Below are 22,919 nucleotides of genomic sequence, written 5' to 3' on the forward strand. Positions count from 1 at the left end.
TGATGTTTTTTAAATATAGATCACTTTATCTCTTCTAGAACTCCATACAAATAGAATCATACAGCATGTACTCTTTTGTACCTTACTTTTTTTTTTTTTTTTTTTTTACACTCCTTTTTATTTCTGGGTAGTGTTCCATGTATGGATAGACCACAAGTTGTTTAACCTTTCTCCTGTTGATGGAAATTTGAGTTCTCTCCACTGTTTGGCTATTTTGAATGAAGCTGCTGTAGTAAACATTCTTACATAAATCTATGAAATCTTTAAAAAAAATTTCTCTAGGCTAACTATCTAAATGGAATAGCAGGGTCATAGCAAATTATTAAACTGATTTCCAAAGCAGTTGGACCATTTTACATTCCTATCAGCAAATTAAGAGAATTCTGAGGACTCCACATCCTCAGTACTTCATATTGCTGGTGATTTCAATTTTAGCCATTCTATTGGATATGTACCTCATTGTTTTCGTTTGCCTTTCCCTAATGATTAAGGATATTGATAATTTTCTTATATGCTTTTTGACCATTGCATATCTTTCTATAAGTTATCTGTTCTCTCAGTGTTGTGTTGTAGATTTTAGTGTTCCTATCTTGTCCATATTTGGTTAAATTTGTTCCTAACTGTATTCTCTTTTATTTATTCTGTTGTAGTTTCTAAACTTCATTTCTAATTATTTGTTAATGTTTGCCATATTGTCAAATCTACTTTAGTTTTTGTATTTAGGAACAGTATAATATGGGTAGATCGAAATTAGCATTTTTAGAAGTTTACTGTGGATTACAAGAAACCTGATCTTTTGTGTAATTTTCCATATTCTTGGGATTGTCTGTTTGGTCAAAAGAGCTAAGTATAAATAAGATTACAGACAGAAGTTGTAACTCTTCTTGGTCTTACTTTGCAGTGTTTCTGTGGTCATGACCCTTGAGAATGTCACTGTTTAGGTTTATAACTAGGGTTAGCCCAAGTCATGCTAGCAAAGATTGGCTGCCATTTTGAGCTTGCTGTTAACTGGTGCCCCAAACCATAACCATTCTAGCATATGAAAAGCCCGTAACTGTAGTCTCGCCATCAGTTCATGAGAGCTTAGAGACAGTCTCCCTTGGCTTGAGGGTGGGAAAATATCAAACCTCTCAAGATAGAATACTAAATCCAGTTCTAATTCTCATGGTAGGAATATAAGTGAAGCAATAAAGAAACAGCATAAAAAGCAGATGTTTGGCATCTATATGATTAAATTAAAGACTTTGTTTTTTGGGACGTGTGAGTGGCTCAGCGTTTAGTATCTGCCTTCGGCTCAGAGTGTGATCCTGGAGTCCCAGGATCGAGTCCCACATCAGGCTCCCTGCATGGAACCTGCTTCTCCTTCTGCCTGTATCTCTGCTTATCTCTCTGTGTCTCATGAATAAGTAAATAAAATCTTTAAAAAAAAAAAAAAAGGACTTTCTTTTTAAGGCAGTCTTTTCCCATAGAATTTGCCATGATTTCTTCATTTTCAGGCTGAGATAAATGCTGGTTTTTATCAGATTTCATAAATGTAATATTTAATCTCAACTTTCAAAAAATTCTAGACTATTGAAAACCAAGAAGAATTAAGAATTCTTGGAGATGAACTTAAAAAGCAACAAGATATACTTGTACAAGAAAAGAACCACACTATAAAGAAAGAAGAAGAACTCTCTAGGACCTATAAGAAATTAGCAGAAGTTGAAGAAACGTTAAAGGAAAAGGTGAATTTTTAAAGCTATCATCCTGACTAAACTTTTTTTTTAATACATTTTGATTGCAGTAGAACTAAATTCTAGAAATAGCATATATTTCCCAAATGAACAGATCTTAATGCTAATATTAGTGGACAGTTTCAACACCTACCTAGCTCTTAATCAACATCCTTTTTTGTGAGATTTATCTTACCCTAATCTTTAGATGAGATACTACCTTGATTCATCTAAGTTAATCATACAATATTCATTCATCAGAGACTTACTGGGAACCACCTTAGCCCAGGAGCTGTTCTGGGGACTTGAGATCCATCAGTTAATAACACAAAGATCCTGCCTTTATAAAGATATATTAATGATTCTTAAAATTCTTTAAAGAATTCTTTAAGATTCTTTAAAGATTTATGATTATTACCATCTCTTAGACATTTACAGTTTCCTGTGTCATTTCTTTTATGGAAGTAAGGTGCTGTTATAATTCGTAAGAGCTAGGACTCTTGTAATAGTGGTGCTGCCCAAGTAATTCTAGAGTGTACCTACAAAGATTTTTTTTCTGTTTAAGGATAGTGTCAGATGCATTATAAATAATTGTGATTTCCCACTGTGCTTCTGTGGAGTGCTTTTTCCTAGTATGTACTCTCTTAATTCTCCTCCTTTTCACTATAACGTAATCAAATTTACTAAAATCTGATGTCAGTTTCATACTCATCCTAAAGAAGGGAATTAACAGGCTTGTATAAAACATAATGCCTCACTAAAATGGACAACTCAACTCAGGAAACAACACATATTGACAAGGATGCAGAAAAGGGAACCCTCTTACACTGTGGGTGGGAATGCAAACTGGTGCAGCTACTCAGGAAAACAGTATGGAAGTTCCTCAAAAAGTTGAAAATAGAGCTACCCTGTGACCTAGCAGTGCACTATTGGGGATTTACCCAAAGGATACAAAGAGTGATTCAAAGGGACATGTGCACCCCAATGTTTATAGCAGCAGTGTCCACAATAGCCAGAATATGGAAAGAGCCCAGAAGTCCATTGACAGATGAATGATAAAGATGTGGTATATACACACAATGGAATATTACTCAGCCGTGAAAAAGAATGAAATCTTGCCATTTGCAACAACGTGGATAGAGCTAGAGGGTATTAGGGTAAGCTAAATAAGTCACAGAAAGACAAATACCATATGTTTTCACTCATGTGGAATTTAAGAAACAAAACAGATGAACATAAGGGAAGGGAAGGAAAAATAAAATAAGAAAAATCATAAGAAATTCTTAATTATAGGAAACAAACAGGGTTGCTGGAGGGGAAGTGGGTGGGGGAATGGGGTAACTGGATGATGGGCATTTAAGGAGGGCACTGGAAGTAATGAGCATTGGGTATTATATGCAACTGATAAATCACTAAATTCTACCTCTGAAACTAATAATACACTATGTGTTAATTAAATTGAATTTAAGTAACTTTAATTTAAAAAGTTGATGCCTTATTGTTTGGGCCAACCCGTAAGGACCTCATTAGAAGTAAAAATAGATTATCCAAAAAGTTTTTAAGAGATGAAGAATTAGTTATTTGGCAGCTATACATTTATATTTAATTAGTTTCTTTTCAAGTTTTTCTCATTTTTACTTTGTCTCCTTAATTAAGCTACTGATACTGTATTAATTTCCTAGACCCTCTATCAAGTTACCATAAACTTGATGGCTAAAGAATAAGAGAAATTTATTGTCAAACTTCTGAATCTTAGAGGTCCAAAGTCAAGTTGCTGGCAATACCATGCTCCCTCTGAAGGCTCTAAGGAAGAATCTTTTCTTGAGTTTAAATGTTTCTTTAAAACCGAGCCAGCTGGAAAAGAGGAAGGCAGTTAGGATGATGTGGTTATAATACCAACTATTCCTGGCTGCCAACTGTCCTTGGTGTCCTGGGCTTATAACTATATCCCTCTTATCTCTACCTCCATCTTCATAGAACTTTCTCTGTGTGCCCTTTTTTGCCTCTTATAAGGACTCTCATTGCATTTATGGCCCACCCTACTCCAGTAGAAATTCATCTGTAAAAACTGTATTTCCAAGTAAGGTCATATTCTGAAGTTCTGAATTGATTTGAATTTTGGGTAGAACACTGTTCAACCAACTACAGTCACTATGCTTAGAAGGTTACTTTACTTCAAAGCAGTTTGACCATTTACATTGGGAGTGTATGCAGGGCTGTGATAATGATTATTTCAGTTCAGAAAATACATTTTACGCAAGAATCTTAAGAGTATATAGGCAAAATGGTAATTAAAAATTTTATTTCTTAAGAACCAACAACTACAAGAAAAACAGCTACAACTTCTTAGTGTACAAGAAGAAATGAGTGAGATGCAGAAAAAGATGAATGAAATGGAGAATGTAAACAATGAATTTAGGAACCGAGAATTGACATTGGAACGTATAGAAATGGAGAGGCTAGAGGTGGCTCAGAAGCTCCATGAAAATGATGAGGAAATGAAATCATTAACCAAAGAAAGAAATGATCTAAAGGAATTACAGGAATCATTTGAATTAGAGAGAGAGCAACTTGAAGGATTCATAAGAGAAATCGAAGTTACAGTAAGTTATTACCCTTTTCTTTCATCTATTAAATGTTTCTTTAAAATGGAACTGATTGGAAAAGGGGGAGGCAATGTTAGGATGATGTGGTTATAATATTCTTTAAACTCCACTTACTAATAAAGGGACTAGAAACAAAAGAACAACTAAAAATTGCTCACATGCATCTTAAAGAACAACAGAAGCTATTGATGAACTAAGAAAAAACGTTTCTGAGAAGACCGTTCAATTAATAAATACTTAGAAGGACTTAGAAAAATCCAATACTGAATTACAAGAAAAGATTTTGGTCTTCCTTCTCTCCTTTGTCCCTTCTTTCCTTTTCTCTTTGAAGGAAAGATGATTAGTAAGTGGTGAATGTGTTTGTTCATTTATTGGATATTATTTGTTGAAAGTCTAATGTGGTAGGCAGAGTTACAGGTTATAGAAATAAAATGGGAACAAGAGGAACAAAATTTCTGCGATCATAGAGCATACTCTAATGGAAAGAGATGATAACGGGTAAATAAGCAAACGAATGAACAAAGATAATTTGAGATAATGGCAGCTGCTATAGAGAAAATGAAACATTGAGATAACTGAAACAACCTATGTTAAAGGCCACCATGTGCAAGATATTGAAACTATGAGTGAATGAGTCATTGTCCTCCCCGTGCCCCCAGTAGGGACATAAAATAATCCCTCAATTCTAGTAGGACAAATGCAGAAATAGGACATGCAAATTTACATGGAACCATTAATGACCATAGGAAAGGGGAATCAATCTGTAAACATAAAAAAATTGAGACATAGCATTGGAGCTCATCTGAAAATGAGGGACCATTCATTAATTGACATATAATCTGCTCAATGATGATTTTTCTCTGGTAGCATTTGGGAACTAGTAAAGAAATTAAGTGTACAACTGACTGAATCAACAGTGTGTTAGTCAAGTATAAGAATTGGTTCACTCTGGATGTAAGCTGGAGCAAAAGAAAATTATGGCAGAAAGTGACCAGCAGAAAGGTCATGAAGAACTTCAGTAGGAATCAAGAGAATGTGAATAAATTGGGGAGTTCATGATCCACAGTAGACAGTGGGTTCTAGATCACTTTTATTTCTGTGGACAGTATCCTCATCTTTTCTCTTTAAAGAATTATAATACAGCAGCTCTTTCTGCTCATGGGTCCTTTCCCCGTGCTTTAATAAAGTCACCTTTTTGTGCGCACACGCACAAAATTATGATAATAACCTCCAGATAGTAACCTTGGTATTTTACGTATATCACAAGATCCCAGTGCTTCATGAGGAACAGGAGCTACTGCCTAATGTGAAAGAAGTCAGTGCTACTCAGGGAACAATGAATGAAGGGGAGCTATTGAAAAAGCAGTCCAAAACCAAGGATTCAATGACACCAGCAGGCATAGAAATAGAAAGGCTTGGGTTGACTGCAAAACTTCCAGAAAGTCATGAAGAAATAAAATCTCTAACTGAGGAAAGAGATGATCTTAAAACAATAAAAGAAGCAGTTCAGGTGGGACAAGACCCAACTGAAAGAAGATAGTAGAGAAATGTTGGCTGAAGTAAGTTTCATGCTTTCCTTTGATTTAAGAGGTGTTTTATAAGAATCAAGTCTTTGAGGGATGCCTGGGTGGTTTAGTGGTTGAGCATCTGCCTTTGGCTTGGGGCGTGATCCCAGGGTCTGGGATCGAGTCCCACATTGGGCTTGTTACAGGGAGCCTGCTTCTCCCTCTGCCTATGTCTTTCCCTCTCTGTTTCTCATGAATGAATAAAAAAAAAAAAGATCTAAAAAAAAAAATCTTTGGGGAAGGAAGCACTTGTGCTACAGTTACAATATTACTACCATGTTTTCTTTAAATGTCTCTTAATTATGAAGTGATTGGAAACAGAACTAAAAATATAAATACTAGCAGGGTGCCTGGGTGGCTCAGAGGTTGAGTGTCTGTCTTCAGCTCAGGTCATGATTCCAGGGTCCTGGAATTGAGCCCCATGTCAGACTCCCTGCTCAGCAGAGTCCACTTCTCCCTTTCCTTCTGCCTCACCCCCTGCTCGTGCTCTATCTTTAAAAAAAAAAAAAAAAAAAAAGAAGAAGAAGAAGAAAATCTTAAAAAATTAAAATTATAAATACTAGAAAACTAGGTAGATGTGTGTGTAGGTAGGTGTGTGTGTGTGTGTGTGTGTGTGTGTGTGTGAGAGAGAGAGAGAGAGAGAGAGAGAGAGAAAGAAATCTTCCCCCTTTTCTCTCCACATTGCCAACACCCTGATCCAAGCCACTGTTACATCTGTCCCTGACTTTCTGCAGTAGCCTCCTTACTAGCCTCCCCATATTCATTCCTATAGTTCATTTCCCATTCTGAACCCAAGTAATCTTTTCTTCTTGAAGTCCTTTAAAATAATTTATTTCTGCTCTTGAACTGAAGACCAGAATCCCTCACATTGCTTACTTATGAGGCCCTAAGTCCCATTCCTTACTGGTCTCTAGCCATATTTCTGCTCACTCTTACCCTTGCTCATGATGCTCCAGCACTGTGCTTGGTCATTTCATGGCTTCCAGATGTTCTGGTCTCCCTGCCTACAGCATTTCCATTCCCCCTTGCCTAACTAGTTCTCTCATCCTTCAGATCTCAGTTGAAGCTTTCCATCCCCCAGGAAACCTTCCTAACCACTAAGGGTAAGTTAGGTCTGCCACATACCCTGCAAGAACCCAGAACCTCTGTTGGGTAAGATTTGGCATAACGTCTATCTTTCCCTCTAAAGTGCAAGTCTCAAAATGGCAAATATCATGTAAGTCTCATTTACCATTTTATCTCTAGCTTCTAGTAGGATGGTGACAATACAATGAGCCCTCAGGAAGTTAGTGTTCAGCACCTGAGTATTGTTGAGTGGGAGTGAAAAGAATGCTCTGTAATGAGCCACTGAATCCTGACTTCATTGTTTTAGGAAGTATCATGATTTATTTTATCCTAGAGTAAAATAAAAGATCTTTGGTTGTCAACTCTATTGTTTTAGGATTCTCTTAATATCTCAGAACCTCAAAATAAACAAGAACAGTCCTTTGACATGAAAGAAAGAGAAGATGAAGCTGAGGAAATCGTGAGAGAGTTGGAGCAACTGCAGGAGCAGCTTGAAGCCAAAGAGGCACCACAGCCAAGAGTGGGCATGGAAAGGCTTGAGATGTCTGAGAAGCTACAAGAAGTTCTTCAGTCTGAAACTAACCAACTCAAAGAAAACATGAGAGAAATCATAGCTAAAGTAGGTTTCACCTTTCCCCATGTGCTTTTTTTTTTAGCACTTTATAAGCAGATATTTTTGCAAAAATTAAGCCTTTCAAAAAATAAGTTAGAGTGTAATAGTTAAAATGTTTCTATAAATTTCTCGACAATTTTCTCTGATAATAAAGCACCTGGAAACCGAAGAGGAACTGAAAGTTGCTCGTTGTCACCTGAAAGAACAAGAGGAAACTATTGATAAGCTGAGAGTGAATCTTTCAGAGAGGGAAACTGAACTATCCAGCCTTCAAAAGGAATTAGAAATAACCAATGATGAATTACAAAAAAAGGTAAATTGGGGGTGAAGTTCATGTAGGAGAAAACTTGAGGGAGCTAGCTTAACTGAATTGTAGAAACTAATTTTAGGTACTAAATTGTTATACAGAACACTCTGGGTGTTTTTCCTTTAAAAACAAAAACATTTATGTATACACACACACATATAAACACACATTTTATGTGTATATGTATTAAGATCCAAGAGCTTCATGAGAAACAGCAATTTATGAGCACCAAAGAAATCACTGAGACTCAGGAAAAAATGAGTGAACTGGAGCAATTAAAGGAGCAACTCAGAGTCAAAGATTCATCATTACAAAATAAAGAAAGCGAGAGGCTCAAGTTGACTGAGAAACTTCAGGAAAGTCAAGATAAAATAAAAATTATAATTAAGGAAAGAGATGAACTGAAAAGGGTACAGGAACTTCTTCAAATGGAGAGAGACCAACTCAAAGCAAACATTAAAGAAATTGTAGCTGAGGTGAGTTGCCTTCTAATGTTTTTTGGGGTGCAAAAATAGTGTTAAGGTAGTTAACAGATTCACTATTGTTTCATTTTTACCCAACCATAAAGGGACTGAAAATCAAACAGGAACTAAAAACTACTTATGTTCTTTTGAAGGAGTACCAACAAACCATTAGTACTAGGAATATTTCAAAGAAGACAGACCAAGAAGCAAATATTGAGAGAGTTATAGAAAGTTCAGATGCTGAATCACAAGAAAAGGTAGATCTTGTTTCATTAAGTTGGAAAATGACATCTGATTATTGTGTTGCTCATTGTCCAGTAGAAGAAAATAGTATATACATTAAAGATGACTGATTTAATTTAGAAACAATTTCTCTTTTTCCTACAAATTTCTGCCTGTGTCCTAACTTGTTTTATTTTTTCTCAGATTCAAGAACTTCAGGAGAAAGAGCATCAGCTTCTTAAGATGAAAACTGTCAATGAGACTCAGGAAAAAATATGTGAGATGGAACACTTGAAGAACCAGTTTGAGGCCCAAAAGTCAACTCTGGAAAATATAGAAATGGAGAATGCAAGGTTAACTCAGAGACTTCATGAAAACCTTGAAGAAATGAGATCTGTTACAAAAGAAAGAGATGATCTTAGGAGTATAGAGGAGATTCTCAAAGTAGAGAGAGACCAGCTCAAGGAAAACCTGAGAGAAACTGTAATTAGAGTAAGTTACCACCTTTCCCCCATTCAGTAAATATGACATTGTATCCTAAAAGAACCATGGGCAGTAGGGTTGGTGGGAGTGTAAAATCCATCCAACTGGGTAAGGTTGGAGGGGTAATATTTGATAATATATTTCAAATACTTCAATAAGTTTATTCATTGACCCGAAAAGTCCAGTCATAGCTATTTATCCTGTACACATCACATTAACACAGTTGTGCAAAGATATCTGTAGAAGGATACTCATTGCAAAAAGTTGCAATAACAAAACAAAGCAAACAAAAAGAAAATAAGGAAAATGCTAAATGTCTATTAGCAGGGGACTGGTTAATTAAGTATAACACATGCAGACCACAGACTAGTAGGCCACTAGTAAAGAATGAGGTGGTGCCAATGGTGCTGATTTGGAAGTATCCTATTGGGGAAAAGGAGATAAGCTGTGGAGTAATATATCTAGCATGTACTGAAATTAAGGTGAATTTAGAGAATGAGACCTAAGGGGGCAGGGCATATTTACCTCTTGCCGTCTCTATCTTTCTATACACTGAATTTTCTTACTCTGAATATACCATTTTCCTTTCTCTAATAATAAAGGACCTGGAAAAACAAGAGGAACTAAGAATTGCTCGCATGCATGTGAAAGAGCACCAGGAAACTATTGATAAACTCAGGGGCCTTGTTTCTGAGAAGACAGATGAACTATCAAATATGCAGATGGATTTAGAAAACACAAATGATGCCTTAAAAACACAGGTATTTCTTTTTTTTTATGAAAGGTTGAATTAGGTCTTTTATGTAATGAAGCAAGATATGAATTAGCCTAAAATTGAAGACAAATATTTGCCTACCTAATTTTGAAAGTATTATTTAATATTTTTTTCAATATCTATCTATATCTTAATTTATTGTATGATTATCTCAAGATCCAAGAACTTCAGGAGAAAGAACATCAACTTCTTAAAGTAAAAAATGATCTCAGAGAAAATATGTATCAAACAGAGCAATTGAAGGAGCAGTTACAGGCCCAACATTCAACCCTGGAAAGTGTAGAAACTGAGAGGCTGAGGTTAAGTCAGAAACTTCATGAAAACCTCGAAGAAATAAAATGTGTTACTGAGGAAAGAGATACTCTAAAAAGAGCAGAGAGAACCCTCAGGATGGAGCAATGCCAGCTCAGAGAAAGCCTCAGAGAAAAGGAAGCTCAAGTAAGTCACTCTTCCTATACTAGTGAGTAAACATGATGTTTTCCTGATAGCAGTGAACCATTCTTTGACATAAGTGGCACCATAGATATGAGTGAACTGATAACCTTTCAGGCAGGTAATTTGGTATTGTTCTAAAAGTGTTAAATTCTGTAACCATTATTTTCTTTTTATTTATTTACTTATTTATTGAGAGAGAGAGAGCACGGGAAGGCAGGCACAGCAAGAGAGAAAGTCCTAACAAACTGAGTTTGGAGCCCCATGTGGGGCTCCATCTCAACAACCCTGAGATCATGACCTGAGCTGAAACTAAGAGCCAGACTCTCAACAGCACCACCCAGGCGCCCCTGTAACCAGTATTTTCTTTGTAGACTTCATCCTACATATATATTTATGTATGTACACAAGCACACAAGGTTGTTGATTGTAGCAATTTGTAATAAAAAGTGGGAAACAAGCTAAATGTCCATCAGAAGGAAACTCGGTAAATATGAGTGATATGTCATAATACTATGCAACACGTTAAAAAGAAGAAATTGATTTGGGCTTCCAAATCAGGTTATTCAAATCTTAGAGGGAAAAGCAAGCTGTAGAATAGTATATGTATCATGTGTTTGCTTCTCAAAAGTAGGACTAGGTCGTGGGGAGGGAAAGTTTATAAGTTTCTAATAACAAAGTTGGAGAGTAAGAAGTAATATTTTTATTTTTACTAAGGAAATGGGTCACTTTTAGGAAAAAAAAAATAGCATTAACCTGTGTCACCATTCTTAAAATTTCTCTGACAAAGGATCTGGAAAAACAAGAAGAACTAAGAATTGTTTGCATGCATGTGAAAGAGCACCAGGAAACTATTGATAAACTCAGAGGCCTTGTTTCTGAGAAGACAGATGAAATAGCAAATATGCAAGTGGATTTAGAAAATTCAAATGCTAAATTACAAGAAAAGGTATGGAGAATGTGCTTGCTTGGATATTTGATTTAGTTGTACCTAAACTCCTTTGGGGGATGTAAAATGGTTTAGCCACATTGGAAAACATCTTAACAGTTTTTTACTGTTGCTGAACATATACCTACCCATGACTCAGCATTTCTATTCCTTGAGTATATACTTAAGAGAAAAAAAATGCATACTTCTACATAGTTATGTGCAAGAATGCTCATAACAGTTCTGTACTCATAACAGCAAAAAATGGAAAACAAGTGAAGTGCCTATCTATAGGAAAATGGATAAATCTATTGTGATTTATAAGTTCAAAAGCAGGCAAGATTCAACTAGAATGAAAAAAGTTCAGAACAGTGTTTAGTTGTAGGTGGGGGGTGCATACAGGAACCTTATAGCGGTGCTAGATATGTATACATGTGTCAAGAGTAATTAAGCTATATACTTAAGATTAATGTCCCTCAAAAGAAAAATTTTGTATGAAATTAGGCAGGATATTAATGAGCAACATAGGAAGACTTGTCTTAATCAATTTAGACACTATTCTTTATGCTTCTCTTAAAAACTCTGTGTCCTAACACATTATTTTATGATTATCTTCAGATTCAACAACTTAAGGCAAATGAACATCAACTTTTTAAGCTAAAGGAAGATGTCAGTGAGACACAGAAAAAGATGTCTGAAATAGAGCGATTGAAGAAACAATTGAAGGGCCAAAGTTTAACTCTGGATAAAGTAGAAATGGAGAACTTAAATTTGGCTCAGAAACTTCATGAAAACCTTGAAGAAATGAAATCTGTAATGCAAGAAAGAGATAATCTGAAATTGGAGAGAGACCAGCTCAAGACAAACCTACAGGAAACCATAGCCAGAGTGAGTTGTGCTCTTTTTACCTACCCAGTAAACGTGTTTTTAGTACAAGAAGCTTTCTTTTTAAAGTACTGTTGAACATGTAAATGTTAAAACCTTCTAGGGAGACAGTTTAACAATGCCTTATTAAAGATTTGTCAGCATATATATCTGCTACAGTGATTCCACTTGTAGTGATTTATCCTACCAATATATGCGCACATCGCACATCGGGGCAGAAATACAGTAGCGTTCACTGCAACATTGTTAGTGCTGACGAAAATCTAGAAGCAATCCAACTGTCCACCAGGCTAAATGGGGGTACATCTGTATAATGGATTATTCATAAGCATGAGAATGGGGCCCTTTTTACGTAGTGTACTGATTTAGAATGATGTCCAAGTGGTATGAAAGGGACGAAAGCACTGACCGAGTTCACCAGGAAGCCCAATGAGGATAGGTGAGGCTAGGGACAGGGACTTTCATTTATGTCCTTCTGTATGGTTCCAATCTGGAGGTGGTGTGCTTGTTTTTTGAACTATGAGCGTGCATTTTTAAAGATTTTGGTTAACTATTTCATCATTAAGAAAAGATAATGTGCCTTTATACCATGGTATTTCTCAATTTCTTCTAATAAAGGATTTGGAAACACAACAAGAACTAAAAATTGCTCTTTTGCATTTGAAAGAACACCAAGAAACTATTGATAAATTCAGAGAGAGAGTTTCAGAAAAGACAACTCAGATTTCAAATATCCAAAAGGATTTAAATAAATCTAAAGATGAGTTACAGAAAAAGGTATATGGGGGATCCCTGGGTGGCGCAGCGGTTTAGCGCCTGCCTTTGGCCCAGGGCGCGATCCTGGAGACCCGGGATCGAGTCCCACGTCGGGCTCCTGGTGCATGGAGCCTGCTTCTCCCTCTGCCTGTGTCTCTGCCTCTCTCTCTCTCTCTCTGTGTGACTGTCATAAATAAATAAAAATTTAAAAAAAATTTAAAAAAAAAAAAGATATATAAGGTATATGTTGTTTTGTTCTTTGAGGAGTAACTGCCCACAATCATTTGTGGAATAAGAAAGGATATAGATACAAATATAGAGATATACATATAACCAGTAGACACTATTTTCCTTCCTTGAAGGAATTCTGTTCACATTCTAACTTGTTTTATAATGATCTCAAGATAGAAGAACTTCAGAAAAAAGAGCTTCAACTTCTCAAAATGAAAGAAGATGTCAATAAAACTCATAAAAATATAAACAAAATGGAACAATTGAAGCAACAGTTTGAGGCCCAGAACTTATCTATGCAAAGTGTGGAAATGGATAACTTACACTTGACAAAGAAACTTCATAAATGCCTTGAAGAAAAAAGAATTATAGCTAAGGAAAGAGATGAGCTAAGGAGGATAAAAGAGTCTCTCAAAATGGAAAGAGACCAATTCAGAGAAACCTTAACAGAGATGATAGCTAGCGTGAGTCCAGAATCTTCCCTTATCTAGTAACTGTTTATAAGAAAAGCTTTTTCAAAAAGGGGAATAATTTGATTTTGTTGTGGTGGTGGGGTTTGTTTGCCTTTTTTGTTTTGTGGGGGGAGAGAAGGGTTGTTTGTGGGTTTTTTTTTTTCTTTTTAGAAATTTTTACAAATAGTAAAAGATCATAGGATAACTATTACTATAATTTTTCACACAAATAGAAGATGCAGTTTTAAAAGAAGCCAAAATATTTTTCAGGAAATATCATTTTAATTATTTATTTTTAAGAGAAGATTTCTTACATAAGGCAGACTATTTAATTTTTTTAAAAGTTTTTTAAACCAGGAAATGCCATTATATTCCATAGAAAAATATTTGAAGGACTAGATTTGTAAAAGAGCTAGGTGCCCATTTCTCTGTCTCCTTATGGAGTTTTAGGCATGGGATCTTCTCAGTGAAGTTAGAGGGAAGCGGCCAGACACACAGCAGAATGAAATTCATCCAGTGAGACTGTCTTTAGGTATTCAGAATCACACCTTAAAAAACTCAGTGGAACCCTCTAGAAAATAACATACAATTCAGACAAGAAATTGCATAAAATCTATAAAAATCTTTTATTCTCATAATTCAGCAAGACTAGAACACCTTATCATTTGCAATATCAACAGAAACATGGACACTTGGGAACCATCCTTATGTGGGCCCTAACTAAATTTATAAAGAAATTTAATTCATTCTACAAATATTTATTAAACAGTCATTCTTCTAAATAGTGTAGTGAATAAATGAGAGAAAAGGTTTTGTTTTATATTTCTAATCAGAAGTACAAAAAGGAACAGGATATGTATTTTATGTTCCATTGTGCTGGGAAAAGTCTGAATAGATAGATATATTTAGGTGGTTTTGCGTGTATTAATTGGCAACAATTCAGAGACTAATTCTAATGCAGAGACTTGAAATTGTAAGAATCAGATATAAATCTAAAATTTAATTTGTGACTGAGGGTTATGGGAATAAATCCTGTCTCAAAAAATAATGTGGTTCTTACACGATTTTTCTTAATGAGTTGAGCCCACTCCCTACAATACTTAGTGGTACTCTTGTTATTTATTTTCTGGCCATTTTTAACTTTGTTTTTGAGTTACAAGCTTATAATTCTATTATTGAAATGATACGAAAAAATGTAATTGGAAAAGCATATAGATGTTATAAATGAATGTAGCTATAGTTGAAGCCTTATTTTTTTCTTTGTATCAATGCAGGACCAACAGAACCAAAAAGAGATAGTAAAATATGAAAAAAAGTTACAAAGTAATGAAAAACACCACCTCACAGAAAGCCTAAGGGAAAAGTGCTCTAGGATAAAAGTAAGTGTCCCATGTTCAAATTATGAATGAATATTGGTACCCTTCCAAAGGCCTAAATGGAATCAAAGGAACCTCTATGGAATGAATAGATAGTGTTCAGTGTTTTTTTTAAACTTTATAATCTAGTATAGGTGTGCATGTGTATGCATATGTACATGCATAAACACACAAAACTGGGGGGGTTATGATTTTAAGACCCCATTGGAAAGGTGGTATTTGAGCAAATACCTGAAAGAGGTAAAGAATTAAGTCACATAGCTGTCTGGGGGAAAAACAGGATGAGAAGAAAAAATGATGAGTACAAAGCTCCTGAGGCAGAAGCCTGCCTGATGGGTTCCAGGAACATCAAGAAGGGGAAAAGCTAATAAATGATGTCAGAGAGCTCATGGGGAAGATACAAGCTGTGGGGCCTTGAAAGATCTTTGGGTTTTACTCTGAGTGAGATGGAGATCTGTTGGAGGCTTTTGACCATGTGAGACACATAGTCTAACTTACATTTGAAAGGGATGACTCTGATCGTTGTGTTGAAAATAGAGAGTAGAAGCAGGAAGAACATTTGGGAAACTAATTCCAATAATCCAGGCAAAGATGATGGTGGCTCAACCTAAAGAGGTATCAGTGAAAGCAGTGGGAAATATTTGGATTGTGAATATATACTGAGGGAATGATTAACTGTCCTTCCTCTTAGAAGGCAAGATCCCTAAAGACTTTTTTGGTGTGTTTTTTATATCATTGAACACATTCCTATCAGAATATGTTTTAAAAGTATAAACGAATGACTATACAGTGCTGTTCCATACCATAATTTGATCATACTGAGACCAAAGGCAGGAATCCCCTTTCCAACATCCCAGATGAATGAACAGCCTTAAGTTATTAAAAAGGAAACTCACTGTCAGTAGCCCTTTGTTCTTTTATTTAGCACCCTGAATTAAACGTGTCATTTGTTATATGACTAGCAATTTGAACTATTGTGTTCTTCCACCTATACCGTAACCAGTGTGTCCCCTGCATGGCCTCTAGTCTTTTGAGCTTGTAGGCCAAGCTTATTTAGTGTCTACCATTTGCATTAATACCAGGTGCCTTACCTCATGAGATACTCTTTATTGTTCCACTTACGGAGAAACTGAGGCTTGGAGAGGAAGTTTAGTAGTTGCCCAAGGTCACATAGCTAGTAGGTTGGTAGTCAGGATTTGAAATCAGGTGTAAGTTTAAAACTTGACTACAGAAACATTTTTATAAATAAAATTTTATTTCCCTTAAGCCATAATGTATGTATTTTATAGATTACATAGATACAGGTATCATATAATAATTATTTTCCCCTAAAAACTCCATGGTAGTTACCATAGTCTTCATTTTGTAGTTGGAAAATGGTTCAGTGAGTTCCCTAGATAGAGCCTGAACTCTAACTCTGATAAAAAGTTAGAAAACTGAAATGCTAGGCAGATAAATAGAAATGTGTAAAGAGGCTGCACCAAGCAGGCAAACAGCTATTGGATTCTTTGTCACTTGTTTTACCTACAAACTCACACTGCCTACTGTAAACATGAGCCAGGATTCGGTCTTGAATTGTAATAGGTAGTAGTTTGAATTCATTCAAATTTGTCTTCACTCTTTGTAGGTGGTCATTTAAATCATGAATGCAAAAAACTAAAAATGTATCAAAATGGTAACAGTAGTGGTTTCTGGTTTTGTTATATTTGTTTAAGTCTTTAAAATTTTCACAGTAATCATACATTATTACTATAATCCAAAATCAACAATGAAAGTTTCTTTTCTTTTTTTTTTTTTTAGCACAAAGGTCTTAATTTGTTTCTGTACTACGGAAAATGTTAAAGCATAAATTTTGTTACAATTCTAGGACAAGGTCTATTGTTAAACTGAATGATTTCTAATTTTTCTTAGGAGCTTCTGAAGAGATACTCAGAAATGTATAATCATTATGAGTGCTTAACTAGACTATCCCTTGACTTGGAGAAAGAAATTGAAACCCAAAAAGAGCTTTCAGTTACAATAAAAGCAAACCTCTCACTTCCACATTCACAAATCAAACAAATTGAAAAACTTCTCGCTGTAAACCAAAGATGTTCAATGGAATTCCACAGAATCATCAAGAGATTTCAGGTATCACCTTTTTTAGGAATAGCTTTTAAATATTGCTACAAATTTTAGTTTTAACATCATGTATTTAGGTCCTACTTTGGGAGTTGGCACATTTGCTACTTAGTATATTTGCTACTGAATTAAAGGTTATGTGCATCTCAGTATGTGCAAGATCCACTGTACATCTAGGATCTGTTCATTCACCAAAACGAGCTCTACCTGTGAGCCTAGATATCATCATGGTGCTCAAGAGACAGATAGCATTAACATCTCAGGTATCTCCCAATCTAGTGCATGAAGCAAACATAGAAGCAGGTAGTAAGTATTGTGATAGAAGCAGGTGCAGGTTGTATGACATACCAGATAAAGAGTTACAGAAAACGAGATCACAGTCGAAGCTGGACTCGAACAGTAATGCTTGGAGTTCATTTTGCAGATGATGGGGAGCCACTAGGCAGTTATTTTCAGTGGTGGCAAGAGATGATCAGATTACCATCTTAGCTGCTTAACTATAGAAAAGCAGTGAGTTTCCTTGCAGCGGCAGCTCCTGAGCAGGGTTGAACTAATAAACTAATGGTATCCAAATGGAAAAAAAAAAAAAGAAAGAAAGAAAAGCAATGAGTTTGTGGCAGAGAGAAGAGACAAGAGGCAGTATAATTTATAGTGGTCCACATGAGATAGGTGACCATACTACTAGAAAAGGATTTATAGGCATAGGTAGGATAAAAGAAATTAAATATTCAGCAATTTAAAATAGTAGGTTCATGTGATTGATAGTGGAGGTAAAGGGGGAGACATTTAGATTGAGTGCCAGAATTTGGCTGTAGCCAGGTTTGTGCCATTAATTGACAAAAAAGAAAGAGAAACAAGGCAGATGAGGGCAGGAGAAGAGATCAGCTGTTCAGTTTCAGATGTTGTAAGGTAGAAATATCCATGATGGAGCATTCAAGAAGAGAAACCAAGTAGGCACTTAGTTGTGAGTCTGAGGTTTGTCAGGACTAAAGATAAAGGTATGAACTTATCAGCATGGAGATGCAAGATAATACAATATGTATGATAGGGCCACCCAGAAAGCGTAATAGAAAAATAAGAGCCTTCGGATAAGAAGAGAACTCTAGAAAAGATCAATTTTCAAGAGCCAGTAGCAGAAAAGAGAGCAACACAGGGCTTTGAGGTTGGAAATGTGAAAGAGGCAAGAGAAAAATCAAGCAAAAGTGCCATTGCTCAAGTCAGTGGCGGACAGCATGTCAAAGATGAGGTGGTCAAGACGGGCAGATTCTTCAAACAGCCAGAATATGAACTGAAGAGATGCCCTTAACTTGTTGATAATAGACTTTATTGTTGACCTTTGTCAGAGTGATTTTAATTGAGTGGTTAGGGAAAAGCCAAATTATAAGAGGTTAAGGAGGAGTGGAAGATTGAAGAAGTAGGGAGCTGGTGTCGGTCTTTCCTAGGTAGATTGCCTCTCACGTCCTGATATTTTTCCACAAATCCTGGCAATCAGATACCCAGAATTTATCTAGGAGGTCTGTGAAACCTAATGGCATTCAAATTGTCACCTTGATGCCACACATCTAACTACATGTGAGAAACATATCTTGAGGCTGGCATACCCACATTGGCCACCCAATCAAGGTAGGAGGAAATTGAAAATGAATCTCAGGCATCTAGCTGGGAAGTCTGTGTGATTGGTAGTATAATTAACTGAAAAATGAGAAGAGAAAAGGAAGTTTTAGGGAAAGAGATTATGTTACATTGTAACAGCAAATCTGAGGTAATTGTGGGACATCCATGAAGGGTATCTAGTAGGGAATCCAAAATAAGAAACTCGAAGTCTGGAAGTTATTCTCCCAAGATACTGAGGAGAAAATTAGGAATAGAGAATGTTCTTTCCTGCTTCCTCAGCTTACCAGAGGATATAGATAAACAAAAGATGCCATCCCACTTCTTAGTCTTGAGAGCTCAAAACTTCCTTTAAATGTGTTGTTAAAAGGTTCATTTCCCAATCTGTTTAATGTTTTTCTTACAAGTATGTGTTAAGCCAGATTACAAAGATAAAGGAAGAACAACATGAATCCATAAATAAATTAGAAGTGGTTTTTATTGATGAAGTGGAAAAGCACAATGAACTGGTAATTAAAATACAGCACCTTCAAGAAGATTTTGATGTACCATCCAGAGAATTAACGGACCTCAAATTGAGTCAGAAGATGGATCTACGTATTGAGGTATAAGTTATTTCAAATGACTTAGATTTTTTTAAGCCTTTTTATCATATAGAGAAGGTACGTTTTCATGGGCTTGGAGCCATTTTCATATTCCAAAAATTAAAAATAGATTGCATGGTGACTGCTGGCCAGATGTAGAGAGTGCCACATAATGGCTAGGTGTAGAGAGTGCCTCCTTTTAGGACTCCGCAGATACAGAAAAATAGATTTAGTACCAACAAGCAGGAATTCATAGAATCCCAGAATAAGTTTCCAAATGCTTTCTAAAACATCCTAGATCTATGGTTGGGAATTAGGAACATTTTTATTATAATTCCACATGGATTATCTGGCTTTCACCCAGCAGTGTGAGGCTGGCAAACAGTTAACAACATACATACAAGGCCTGGGTGCACAGAAAAGCTACATGCCGAAAGCACTTCACATACTGTGATTATTTGTCACAGATAGTTTTGAGTTTTCAATTCTAACAGGCAGAATTTGTAGACATTCCTTACATAGCCTGTACAGGCAGATTTTTATTATTGGAACAAGGTTGTAAATTAGAATTCTATTTCTAATACAATTAAAATAAATTAGAATTATTTCAAAATATTAAGAATGAGAGTTCAGTAAGGTATTTTCCCCTTTTTATGATATTTGTATGCTATTTAGATAAAAACTTTCTTAATGTCCAGGCAACTCAAGACTTATTTTTCAAACAGGAAATTCTCAAAGATCTTTCAGAAAATGATTTCCACTTACTAAAGACTGAATTTCAACAAGTGCTAAGTAATAGGAGAGAAATAACCCAGTTTTTGGAAGAATGGTTGAACACTCATTTTGATATAGAAAAGCTTAAAAATGGCATCCAAAAAGAAAATGATAATATTTGTCAAGTGAATAACTTCTATAATAACAAAATAATTGTAAGTAGTGATTTTTGTATGCTACCTCATTCTTTTTGTTTGCTCTAATTTTTCTACCTTTTTCTTAAAAAAGACTGAGCAACCTAATCTTAAGTATGCTTCTTTAATTTATTTGTATATACTTTATTTTGTTATTTGAAAATGAAACGAGAAAAAATTGGGTAAAACATGTTCTTCCTCTAGCATGTTATAATTTAAAATATCAACTTAGACTTGTAAAGAAGATAAAATCTTGGGATATAATAATCAGTTTCCACTTACAGAATCTTGAATCATCTTTCTCAATTCTCTCTGCTTCTGTAGGGATTAAGCCTTTTCTCCAAGTAGCCTCAGATAGGGTAAGATATGAGCCTATTTCAGGGCTACAGACAGCTGCTGTGTGGTCTTTCCATAGAAAACTTGTCTAGTGACTTTACTGAGATGTTATTTTCATCTTGGTGACCTTATGCACTCACTGGTCCTTCAACTCTGAGGTTCAGAGATGTGCTTTGTATCTCCATTCCCAAAGTGACTGGCAAAGTGTACAGATTCATAAGAACCAACCAACACTGCTTAGGACCAGTTTGTTAATTTGTTTTACTTTGCACTGATCAGAATATTCATTCTGCTCTCTGAAGTAATCCCTATCTAATATCCTGGTAAAATATGCAGTGGTCAGAAAGTTGTGTGTTGTATTATGCAGCTGGAGGAAAGGGAGCTAGATCAATATTATAGCTTCAAAGATTGGTTTTATGTTTCATATGTTTGCGTAGGTCTTTTTTGAGACTTTAACTTCATCTGGAAACTATACTTAAATCACACTGAAATGTAGATAATATTTTCAAAATATGTTTTCCTCTGGATGTTCCCATTTGTTGACTACCTCAAGCTAGCAAAATAGTAAACTAGATGCCTCAAAAAAAAAAATATATATATATATATAAAGTCCATAATCAATAGAGAAAAGCATCAAAACCAATATTTGGATAAGATAATTGCCATGTATAATCAGGGTTTTTCTTGTAATATCGAAGGCCTACTTGTGAAGTAGAAAGTAGGGATACCTACTGTGTGGATGAGTGGATATGTGTAGATATGTGGCTTCTACCAGCACCTTGAAAATAGGAATTGATAACTTCATCTGGTATGAGCGCAGTAGTCTAGAACACAGGAGAGTCCAGGATGCCAGCAAGAACACAACTAATTTAGCATCCAAGTCTGATAGAAGTGCCTTAAAGATGTAGGTAAGACCAATAAGGCATTAATGATGAGAGCAAAGAGAATATCCCATAAGAATTAGAAGTAAAAAGATGTTATAGGAGTAATTTCAGAATATGCCTTCAATATAAAGTATTAATTGACTGTTACTCCCTGCACAGAAATACAAGATTTTCAGATTCATTATAAAAGTCAGTGAATTCTTTTCCCTGTAAACACTGAGTTTTGAACTGAAGCAGGAAAATAGATTGCTGTTAAGTTTATTGGATATGCTCTGCCATTACATGTCAGTTAATATTTGTATATGACATTATAAATGTCATAATACACATAAGGACTTTAACCTGCACAGTTGTGCAGATTTCCTCTTCATGTTACCACTGATCTAATAAAGTGAGATTTATCATCTTGCAAATCAATGTAAATCCTCTCCAGTCCTTATTCTCCTTTTATTCTCATCATCAACATCCAGCATCTTCTGAAATTTCAGGAACTGATGCAAACCACAAAGAATGTTCACATTCTTTTAAAGTACTGCTCTAGAATGTTCTAAAGAATGAATTTCAGCGTATGCGTTGCCCTAGAATTCTAGTATTTTTACATGTAGTTGATTTTAGTGTTATAATGGTGTTTTACTATTCAATAGGCTATAATGAATGAATCTACAGAGTTTGAGGAAAGATATGCCATCATAGCCAAAGAATGGGAACGTGACCTGAATTCAGTGAAAGAGAAAAATGAACAACTATTTAAAAACTATCAAACTTTGAAGCTCACCCGGACGTCTGGTATCCCAGTAAATTCTGCCACAGAAGACAATAAGAATCTTCATGTTACATCAGGAGCCACACAACTAACCACAGAGGTATGTGATTTCTTATGCTTTTCAGTTTGCAGATTGATCAGAGTTAAAATGTATTTTATATAATATTTCAGAAGAAAATTATAGTACCAAATGTATTAGGAAACATGGACAACGTTAGTGTGTGTGATGGGCTTATTTTTTAAATATAGTTCTATTGTGGCTATCACTCAAATAACTACAGAACTGTATACTATATGACATCTTCCCTTTGAATTATAAAACATAAGTAACTCATAACTTAATTTGATTAAGAGATACATACACCTCTTAAGGTGCCATTACAGTACATTATAAATTTCTTTTGATCATGAACTGTAATCTGTGTCTATTTATAGAACTAGCTTAAGGGAAAGAACAGTCCAGCTCTTCTCTATCATCAGAGTCTTTAATATTGGTTAATGTTCTATCAAAATTAAATGGAAGAGGTTAAAAATATAACAAATGCCTTGCAGATTAGCCTGTATCCAAGAATCAATACCTTATTCTAATGATTCACTTATTTCATCAACTAGCCTTAACTTGGGAATATGTGAAGCAAATATGCTATTTTATTTTGTTAGCACACAAAATGACTTAGTGAAGAACCGAAGAGTAAATTACAATTTATCATTTTTACCAAAGTAAATACAATAAAACATCAACCACTAGTTTAGTAATCAATTACCAGTGGAAACTAGAAGATCACTAGTACAGTTTATTGGTTTGCTAATCCCTACAGATTTGCTAGCTGGAGGAGA

The 22,919-nt window shown here is 35.3% G+C and overlaps 1 protein-coding gene across 6 annotated transcripts in view; it reads left to right on the forward strand.

Annotated features, from left to right (window-relative positions):
• The window catches only part of CENPE (centromere protein E), an 83,325-nt gene that overhangs the window by 41,415 nt on the left and 18,991 nt on the right, over window positions 1–22,919 (forward strand). For 3 of the 6 annotated variants that reach the window (XM_055342540.1, XM_055342541.1, XM_055342542.1), the window contains 17 exons: window positions 1,569–1,727; window positions 4,028–4,318; window positions 7,328–7,570; window positions 7,719–7,877; window positions 8,063–8,347; window positions 8,488–8,592; window positions 8,762–9,049; window positions 9,643–9,801; window positions 9,972–10,253; window positions 11,038–11,196; window positions 11,794–12,063; window positions 13,221–13,511; window positions 14,774–14,878; window positions 16,787–17,005; window positions 19,015–19,212; window positions 19,917–20,120; window positions 21,964–22,182. In XM_055342540.1, the coding sequence (XP_055198515.1) occupies window positions 1,569–1,727; window positions 4,028–4,318; window positions 7,328–7,570; window positions 7,719–7,877; window positions 8,063–8,347; window positions 8,488–8,592; window positions 8,762–9,049; window positions 9,643–9,801; window positions 9,972–10,253; window positions 11,038–11,196; window positions 11,794–12,063; window positions 13,221–13,511; window positions 14,774–14,878; window positions 16,787–17,005; window positions 19,015–19,212; window positions 19,917–20,120; window positions 21,964–22,182 (3,636 nt within the window). Of the gene's footprint in view, window positions 1–1,568; window positions 1,728–4,027; window positions 4,319–7,327; window positions 7,571–7,718; window positions 7,878–8,062; window positions 8,348–8,487; window positions 8,593–8,761; window positions 9,050–9,642; window positions 9,802–9,971; window positions 10,254–11,037; window positions 11,197–11,793; window positions 12,064–12,678; window positions 12,838–13,220; window positions 13,512–14,773; window positions 14,879–16,786; window positions 17,006–19,014; window positions 19,213–19,916; window positions 20,121–21,963; window positions 22,183–22,919 lie in introns of all 6 variants that reach the window. The other 3 variants (XM_055342545.1, XM_055342544.1, XM_055342543.1) reach the window with 3 other exon arrangements.

This window comes from Nyctereutes procyonoides, unplaced genomic scaffold, assembly GCF_905146905.1.
Source record: "Nyctereutes procyonoides isolate TBG_1078 unplaced genomic scaffold, NYPRO_anot_genome, whole genome shotgun sequence".
NCBI lineage: Eukaryota > Metazoa > Chordata > Mammalia > Carnivora > Canidae > Nyctereutes > Nyctereutes procyonoides.